Source organism: Otolemur garnettii, unplaced genomic scaffold (assembly GCF_000181295.1).
Source record: "Otolemur garnettii isolate 467f Iridium unplaced genomic scaffold, OtoGar3 scaffold00034, whole genome shotgun sequence".
Classification (NCBI taxonomy): Eukaryota; Metazoa; Chordata; class Mammalia; order Primates; family Galagidae; genus Otolemur; species Otolemur garnettii.
This window is the reverse complement of record NW_003852429.1, coordinates 16,584,976-16,595,057: the sequence shown is the minus strand read 5'-3', so window position 1 is coordinate 16,595,057 and position 10,082 is coordinate 16,584,976. Positions and strand designations below refer to the sequence as shown.

Below are 10,082 nucleotides of genomic sequence, written 5' to 3'. Positions count from 1 at the left end.
CATGAGAGTCCCCAGGACAGCTTGGCCACACGGCTCAGCACACGTGCGGTGCGGGGACAGGATGCTGAGCGGGCAGACCACGTGAAGGCAGCAGCAGCCACCTCTCACTCACCAGCGCATCATCTGCGTTTGCTGAGGCAGAGTGTGCAGGAAATGCAGCAGGTGCTCCTGGTTTGCTGACTCCCCTTCTGCAGATGAGCCCTCCACTGTGACATGCTGAGAAACCACACATTTGCAAAGGTTAAGCTATCAGGTGTTTTCCTGGACCTACCATTGGAGAACAGCTGCAGCTCCAATTAGCAAGGTGGCGTCAACATCCTCGGACCTTTTGGAACTCAGGGCTCTTCTCCTCCTCATGGGCCTTGCAGTGACCAAGTTATGCAGAACTTCCTTTGCAGGAGATTTCCTGGAATGTGGTGAGAGGGGCACAAACTGTGTCCTAGTTCTCTACGAGACACAGATTTCAAACACTGGCATGGGCTTCTGCTCTGGAAACTAGATCATCACCTCCCAGGTGACAGGGGATTCCTCATTCAGTGGGTTTTTGTTTTAGAAACGCCAAACTCACTTTGTGGTTTTAGACTCATCTGGAAGTTTTATCAATTCTGAGGCGTGTACTTGAGAAAAAAATTAAAATGACTTATCTTAATTTCCAAGAGAGTCCGATTGTCATGTATTATGCAATAGTCTTATCTGAAATGCAAATAGAAACGAGGCCGTGTTCTCATTCCCACACGACTTTCTAAACTGTCCTTAGATACCCAGTGTCCACACTGTGGCTTCTATGCCACAGGTGATCAGACCGTAAGCCACACACTCCCTTCCTGGAAAGTCCCTTCGGAGGGTCAGTCAGTTTCTTAGTGTTTAGAGGGAAGCGTGGGGTGGTGGATTGGGGGTTGGAGTGGGGGAGCCCCAGCAGGCAGCCAGAGCAGGCCCCTCCTCCTTCCTTACTCCCAACCACACATACAAGGTGGTCTCCTGTGGATGTTCCCTGTGTCAGAAGGAATCTCTCCTCCGGACATCTTCATTCCCACCCAACTCCCCCTTATTCCGTCTCCCTGCCACTGCTACCCAATTCCTGAATCCTGCTTCCCTGTCACTCCTGTGAGGTTAAATTTAGGGTACCCTTCTGCTCCCTGCTGACGTCCTGGGACATATTCAGCCTGGGAGGCAGGGATGTAGACAGAGCTGTTTGTTTTCTTTGTCATTTGTGCTGCTGGGCTGAGGGAGAGTCACACTGGGACCTGATGGACAGACCAGAGTAGTGTCCTGAGTTCCAGGCAGGATCTAGTTTCAATTTTCTTTCTCTCTCTCTTTCCTCGTTTCCTTCCTTCTCTCTCTCTCTCTCTCTCTCTCTCTCTCAATATCTCTTAAAACAAACAACAAGCAAACCAGATATTCCTCGTTTTCCTGCCAATTTAGCTTTCAGATATCTTGCTAAACTGAAACCAGACGTGTACTTCTCTTTCCTCTTTGAATTCCGACTCAAATTCCTCTTGTTGTGTCTGTGATTGTGGGGACAGGCATGTGCATCTTTGAAGCAAAAGTATTTGTCACTGTAATATGCACAGCACGATTCTAAGTGTTTTTACATGTGCAATAATTTTTCACAACTCCACAAATTTAGTGTTGTCATTGTCCCCATAGCTCCAGTTATCAAACTAGTAAATGAACAAGGATTCGAATGCGAGGGCTTCAGCTCAAGTCCTCACTTTCTTAACTATCGTCTTCTTTCCAGTGATTTCAGAAAGAACCACTTTCAAATTTGCAGGTCTCAGCACAAAGTGAAGGTGCAGGGACCTTTGTTCAAAATGGTCAAGAATTTCAAGGGGGCAATAGGCGTGCATTAAACTGAGCACAGAGCCTTTCTGAGTGGGGACCGGGTGCAGGTGGCATGCCAGAGGACAGTCGACCTTCCACATTCCTTCCTAATTGTACATCGTGTGTACGTGTGCGAGTGTGTGCGAGCGCCCGGCTCCAGTGGAGTTAAGGCAGCATCAGACCTAAGACAGTGTTTCTGGAAGGGAGGAGAACTGGGAATAATAATAATCACATTTTCGCCCTGACAAAGGAGAAAGAAAGAAGATGACCAGACCAAACAGTCCAAGCATCCCCCGCCAGATCTCTGCTCACCCACACAGCCATCGGAGGGCTCCGGGTGTCTCCAAATGAAGCCTGCAGGCACCTGTAGCCCTGAGGCTGACAGACTTTATGTTACAAGAGTTGGGTTCCAACCTTGGCTTGCCCACTACTGCAAAAGGCTGGGCAGCTCCGTCCAGGAAGGCCTCCTGGGCCTTTGCTACCTGGGCTGCAGCACTGTACGGTGTCGTCTGTCACCTCATCACAGACCCTATGTTGTACTTGTTTATCTCCCCCTAAAGCAATTATCAGAAAAATGGCCTAGTATATAGCAGATATTCAGTAAATATTATTTGGATAAATACCAAAATATTTAAACCCTTCAGTAAAATGTAGAAATGGTAATGATTGTCCACAGATAATTGCCTTGGTTGCTATAGTTTTTTGGATTAAAGAAGTTTTTTTTCTTTTATTCCTGATCCTCTGAAAGTGTTTAACATAAAGAAATATTAAATAGTACATATTTTCCATATCTACTAAGGTGAGCATATGATTTTCCCCTTTAATATTTCACTACAGTCAATTTCACCTTTTATTAATGTATGTACAATTTTGTATATTTGATCAAATTTACTCAGTTATTATGCATTATCTTTTATATATCTCTGGATTCAATTTGCTATTATTCTACTTAAAATGTTTATATATACGTAAGCTTGTGAGACTGGCTTATAATTTTTATTTCTAGTTATGGCTTCAGGATATTTTGGTCTCAGTATTACAGAAGGAAATGTAAGTTGAATTTTGAGTGGTTTCTCTCTTTTGTTCTCCAAAAAAGGAAATAGTCTATCCTTTGAATTTGGCTATCTAGGCCCAACTCTTTCTGTGTAGATAGCAAATTACTAGTATTTCAGCATCTCTAATGGATATTAAAAAACATTTATTTTCATCTATTTCATACTGATCAGTGTTAGTGATGTATATTTTTCTAGGAATTTGTCTCTAACTAAATTTTTGAAAGTTCACTGGGACTTTAAATGCTGTTCATTATACCCTGTGCCATTGATCTCTGCAGCATCTGCAACTTGTCCCCATTTTCAACCCCAATACTGTGTATATTGATCTTTGTTATTGCTTGAAACTTTTGCCAGAACTTTACCATATTTATTTGTCTGTGAGAAATGATTTTAGGGTCTTGTTGATCTTCTTGTTTTTTGTCTTTATTGTTCTAGTTTCTCAATTTCTGCTCTTAACTTTTTTTTTTTTTTGGGCTGTTTTTGGCCAGAGCTGGGTTTGAACCCACCACCTCCAGCATATAAGGCTGGTGCCCTACTCCTTTGAGCCACAGGCGCCGCCCTCTGCTCTTAACCTTAATTGTTTTCTTAAACCTTTGGCTTAGGTTGTTTTGTTTGTTTGCTTTGTTTTTATCTTGATTTTGTTTTTGTTTTTTTCTTGCTATTGGTGCTTAGCTCATAATTTTCAGTAATTCTTCTTTTCAAATATAAGAAATTTAGGAATGGATAAACAAATTGTGATGTATGTATACTGTGGAATACTATGCAGCCATAAAAAAGGAGACTTTACATCTCTTATGTTTACCTGGATGGAGCTGGAACATATTCTTCTTAGTAAAGTATCTCAAGAATGGGGAAAAAATTATCCAATGTACTCAATACTATTATGAAACCAATATACAAACACACATTCATATGCATGATAAAACACAAAGAAAAGAAAGAGGGGACGTGAGGGGGGAAGGCAAATGGAGGAAGGGTATTTGGTGGGATCTCCCCTAATATGCACGATGCACAGGTACATTTCAAAACAACTAAGAATATATTATAAATGTCTTACCACAAAAAATATAAGTAAGTGAGGTGATGGTATGTTAATCAGTTTGATTTAAACATTCCACATTGTATATCAAATCATCACATGGTATCCCATAAATGTATACAGTTATGATGTAATAGAAATTAAGTAAAATAAATAAATAAACAAATATAAGCATTAAGTTCATAAATTCCATGTAAGTGCTGATTTTCCTGCACCCCAAGATTTCTTATGCACTATTATCTAGTTTTTAATATTTTCTAATTTCTGTGGGTATTAAACCATAAATTATTTAGAAATTATTTTTCCACTTTAATTTCCAAGTATGTATTTTCTTACTTTTAAAATACTGATTCCAATTACTAAAGAATGTTATAGAGTCACTATGATTGATAGGAACCCAACTACTTAAAATTGTGTGAATCTTAACATTTAACATGTGGCCAATGTTCATAAAATTTGTACACTAGTCCTTTTATTGATGTTACTATCCTGATTTTGACCCTTGTACTGTATGATGCTAACATTTAGAGAATACAAGGAATTTCTTTGCACATTTATTTTCCTGTATTTTTTAAAAGTCTGAAGTTATTTCAAAATGGAAAATCAAAAAGTTTTAAAAACAGGTAATGCAATTAACTCAAAGGTGAAGAATTTCCTCCCTTCTCCCAGATCTGTAACCCTGTTGTTTTTCCTTTCTTCACTATCACGTAATCTCAGATGATGGGGTTAATAACAGCCAAAATTCTCCTTTGTACCTTCCAGTCACATAAGAGTGGGAGGCCAGGTGCTAGATATGATAAGAAATTGCTGACAATGAGATCCTGCTCAGTGATGCATTCATGGCCCACACGCTTGTCCTAATGGCATTTTACCACCTCAGAATCAGCTTTTAAGGAGAATATTTGGTCTGCTATTAGCTTTCTCGATGATTGGTGTATACACACACACAATATTATACCCCAAACTTCACTAATTATACTCTATTACTGCAAATACAACTTTAAAGTTAATAATATAACCTATGTCTTCTAAATCATTTAAAATTAGATAGATAAGGATGTGAACAGATCCTTCTTCAAACATGGAAAATACATTCCCAAATACTCTATTGTAATAACCTAACACATATTAACATATAATGTTTCATTTGATTTTTAAAGTGACATTTAATCATGGAGAAATCAAAACGTGGGTGGGAGTTCTCAGAGAAACTCAGACAATGAGGCAAAAGGCACTGAATCGTTTATTTGGCAATCCAAGTTAGCAGCAACACTAGAAAAATTACTCCCCGCCCATCCTAGTATCAAAACTTACACCCCCCACCACATCTTTTTTTTTTTTTATAAAATTATAGACGCCAGATATTTGAACAAAGTTTTGTTTTACACATACAGTTTTAAATGATTTCTTTCTTGAAAAAATGTATCTTAAGAACATTTTAATGTAGATGGGAAAACCAATATAGGCTATTGTCTACATTTTTCCATCTGCTATTTAATGAAGTAAACAAAAGATGTAAACTGTTTAATGAAGTAAACTGTTTAAACAAGTGACGTAAGAAGACAGGCAAAACCGAGGACACAGGTGTCACAAAAGGAACCTGTTATAGCATCTCAGGTAGGAGTCACTGCACAGGAAAACTAGGATGGTGTCTTCTGGGATATCAGAATCTTTATCAGGACCATGTGGCAAGTGACATGCTTTAGCTCGCCAAGGATGTTAATAAATCCTTAACTTCTACAAAGCTGATAACAGGAATATTTTTTAAAGGCCTGGATATATGAACTATAATACCAGCAGTTTGAAATAGAAGAACAAGAAATAAAGGGAAATTACATTAAATTATCATAAATGTATTCACTAACTCATTAACTTCTTCTGGAGATTTTGTTTGTATATAAGAACAATTATAGTTATTTTTTGATTGATGCTTTAAATGCATAAATTGGAATTACCCTACATTACATTAAAACTTTCTGAATTGAAGTTAACTATAAAAAATACACGTAAGCATAGACCAATGAGGCAATTCTTCCCTCCTATGAAAACTATCTGGGTAATGCATTATAGCACATATAAAAATTGCAAACTTGAAATAACCAAAAAAAGACTTATGTAGTTACATGTCTGCTATTTTCAGTCTAATTGTTTAATATTTAAATGCTTGATTTTTTTATGTATCTAATTCAAGATTTCTCAAATTTTTATTTTTTGCTTTTGGTAACATCAACTGGAAAGGGGGGGGGTTGTTGTTAACATAAAAACAGAAGATAGATGTGGCGATTTCCAATAATTATCTTAATATCCTTACAGAGGTGGGCACTTGTTTCATAGTAAATAATGGAATACCACTTTTGTTGTTTTTTATTTTGTTTTATTTTTGGAATACCACTTTTGAAGAAGTCCATACCGCTTCCTCCAAGACGAGAAGTTGTGACTAACCAGTTCAAATGGAATTATAGTGAAAAGTCTTCCTAATTCTATCTTTCCTTAAATGGGCTCTATTTCTTGTAATTCACATGACACTCTTTGGCTGTGGCTGTCTGTTAAATTTCCTGTTTTGGACTACTTTCAGCAAACCAAAACAAACAGCTCACAGAAAAGGCTATGGTAACTACTTTTTTTGTCTTGTGTTTTGGTATTTCCACTTAAGTGCTTTCTGCTTAGAGGTACAGAGAGAGGGAGGAAATTAACTACAGACACGGTGTTAAGTAGGTCACAGCAGTTTCAATGCACCAAAAAATGTGCCGTCTCCATCCCGGGATATCTGTGCGTTCTCCCGTGGTATTGCAAGTTGAAGTTCATCTCCTTCTTCCAGCTTCGCAATGCCTGGGAAAAAACAATTTATAGGAATTTTAAGTGGTGGTACTATGGAAAAAGCAAAAAAAAAGAACCTTAAATAATAAAGCTATTTTGTTTCAGAAAAAAAAATGTTGACATAAGTATTCACACTTCAGAATACACCAATGGACTTCTAAACCAGTAACAATTCTGTTAGCCTAAAAAAAAAAATAGAAGACATAAAGATATTTATTGCCTACTACTTATAAAATGGAGCTTCAAAAAACCCTTCAAATATCTAACTTGAAAAAAAAGGTAAAATGCAATCAATGTAACCTAATTCTTTACACCCTCAATGAATCCCAAACAATTAAAAAAGAAAAAGTTAGGTAAATCACAGCATATCCCCTTGATGAAATATTATATAGTTAAAGGTATGTATCTCCTAAATTTTGACAAGGGAAAGTTTTTGTAATGTTAAATAAAAATGTAAAAAATTACCCACACACATATATACTAAATAATTCTACTTATATTTATAAATTTGCATATAAAAATGTTTAAATATTAAAAAGTACCTCACCTATTGTGCATATTGCAAGGGTACATGTCAAATATATTAAGAGTAGCGTATAAATGTCTTAACACATCAATTAAATAAGTGAGGTGAAGGTTATGTTAACCATTTTGATATAAGCATTCCAAATTGAATATAAAATCAGCACATTGTACACAGTTATGATCTAAGGAAAAAAAATATAAAAAGCAAGACACCGTTTAATAACATAGTACATTCATTACCATTGCTTTGTTTTTCTCTGGAGTCCAGACTACAGTTTGATTCATCATTTACTTTACTTTTTACATTACCATCTATATTTTGTGTCTGGATGGTCATATGTGTCTTTATAATCAAAAGCAGCAATGTAATTATAACTTTAAAACTGACCAGTAAATCTGTGTGTGCTTGATTTACAATGATGAATACATCTGTGAATCAGGATTACAAACTACAGTTCAGGCCTACACCTGTCGTGCCAGGTCATTCTTGACCCTCCTTCAAAGAAAACTATGAAAAAGAATAGAGGGGAGAGAAAGGGAAGGAGAAGAAACAAAGAAACTAATGAACAAAACAGCCCTGTCTGAACTGTCAATGCTTAGTCAATTTTAAAAGTAGTTGCATTGTTCAACATCATACAGGGAAGATGTCCTCACATAGACACGTCTGTGTTAATGTCTGTTCTGTCCTGAAGTCCACAGTACCCAGCTGTACTCAAGCAGCAGCCAGAGTTTACGTGCTGAACACCTACTGTGTCCCAGACACCCTTCTAGACCATCACAGAGCCTTGATCACGGATGATGAGAGCTCCTGTGCCCAGTGGGGGTGTTCTGTTGGAATGGGCCAAGACAGACCACAAACAAAAGAGACATCTGTTAAGGCTCATGTGTGCACTCCCTAGAATTGGCAAAGCATTTGAGGACCACCTTGAGCAATTAAAAAACAAAAAGGGAGATTTGGTATATTAGCTGAATGAGGTGTCAGGCACCTATAGCCCCAGCTACTCAGGAGGCTGAGGCAAGAGGGTTTGCTTGAGCCCAAGAGTTGGATTGAGGTTGCCATGAGCTATGACATCACCACACTCTAGCCTGGGACAACAAACTGAGGCTCCGTCTCAAAAAAAAAAAAAAATTGTATTTCTTTGTTGAATAGATTTGTCATTATCATAGAGAGCAAAAATGACCTAATATTTTGACCAAGGCTATAGTCACATTAACTCCAAAAAATAAGTGAGTATGAACAACTATAGATTTCATTTAAAATTTTAACACTAAATGATTGGCTATTTCAACTCTTCCAGATTTAGCCATCAACTATAACTTTTTCTAGAACACAATGAACATACTTTGTTAATAAAATAATGAATAAGATTCTGCTTTGTGTATAAAAGTGGTTCATTTATATTATGTTGGGCTTCTTGAGTTGGCCTTTTAAATTTTTCTCAGGTTAATATGGAAACAGGTTATACACTTATACACTAACACGTAGTTTTTAATGACTCTGAAAAATTTGCTTCAAACAGATTTAAATTTCAAAAGTTAAACTCCCAATGAACGGCTATCATATATAACACTAAGCTATTAGTAATGAGAAATATCTTTAAAGTCAAGTTCATTATTCTTTAAAAAGGTGCCCAAGAAATCTGGCAGAGTAATTAGAAGTAAATGTGAGAATGACAGATGATCAATAAATATTTAAGAAGACTTTTTAATGAAATTCTAAGTATTAATAAATATAAATAAGTAACAGATTGAGTAGCCTTTTATAAATATTTTGCGACACCAAATTACCAGTCAGCAGTGAGAGCAGGGAAACATTTCTTTATGAAAATTAGGGAATTTCGCCTCAACAAACTTCCTCATCACCCCATTAATACATCTGCAGCTGCAGACCCAGACCCAGAGTGACATCATCTCTGTGATTTCAAACTCCTTTCGTTTCTAAGTTATTTATGGACATTTGTGTAAACACCTTTGAGATACGTTAACAGTACTTCAAATTGCACAGCTGGTGCTCAGTCCTGCCTTCCGCACTGTCATTGGTGGTAAGTGCCCTGAAGACATTCCTCAGGGCTCGGAACAGATTTTACAAAATCAGCAGAGGAATGTCAGTTATGTTAAGGTGCAGATAATTTTTTAAATTAGCCTAAACTAGCTTGAAATCAGCCCCCCAAAATAAAATTAAGGAAGCACTGGCAATTCAGCTCAGGCAGCCCCCAAATACACAGCCTTGCCTGCTTTTTCATCTTGCCTCTCCAAGTCAGCATCTGGTGTCCATCCCTGCCAGCTGTCCCCTGTATTAAGGTGAGGAAGCAGCCACGGTGTGCCTGGCCCTTGCCTGCCAGCCTGGCCACAGGCGTGTCCCCCACAGCACGTAAAGAAGAGTTTTAGTGGCTCACACTGTGACAAACTCATCTAGTTTAAACCAAGTTCTGAAACTTAGCTGCTGAGCAGCCTGCAGCAACTCACGCTGCCTCTCTGTGTCTCAGATTCCAGTTCTCACAAACGGGAAGAGGAGAGGAGCCAACATACACAAAATGCAGCAAGGAGAACCGGCAAGTGGGGAGCACTCTGTGCTCGCGAGATGTTATGAAGGGTCCAAGAAAATACGTTAGCACTGCTGTCAATGTACAAGCTACAAAGTCACTGCCCTGTCTACAGATATGCACAAATGGTCCCACAAAATACTGTCTCAATTTAAATGGACTAGTTTATTATTCAAGACAAAAATCACGCAGTATCTTGAGATCTTGAGAAATCTCTTTCTGTCTATCTGCACTTTGGGGAGCTGTCCTTTTCTCTTTCTTTCTTTTTTTCTTTCTTTCTTT

General features: G+C 37.7%; 1 protein-coding gene across 1 annotated transcript in view; it reads right to left on the bottom strand.

Moving 5' to 3' along the window:
- Positions 1 to 6,548: 6,548 nt before the first annotated feature.
- TNFSF13B (TNF superfamily member 13b) overlaps positions 6,549 to 10,082 on the bottom strand; it is a 38,843-nt gene continuing 35,309 nt past the window's right edge. Inside the window, exon 6 of the mRNA XM_023513104.1 lies at positions 6,549 to 6,744. Coding sequence (XP_023368872.1) covers positions 6,632 to 6,744 — 113 coding nt within the window. The 3' untranslated portion in view covers positions 6,549 to 6,631. The remainder of the gene's footprint in view (positions 6,745 to 10,082) is intronic.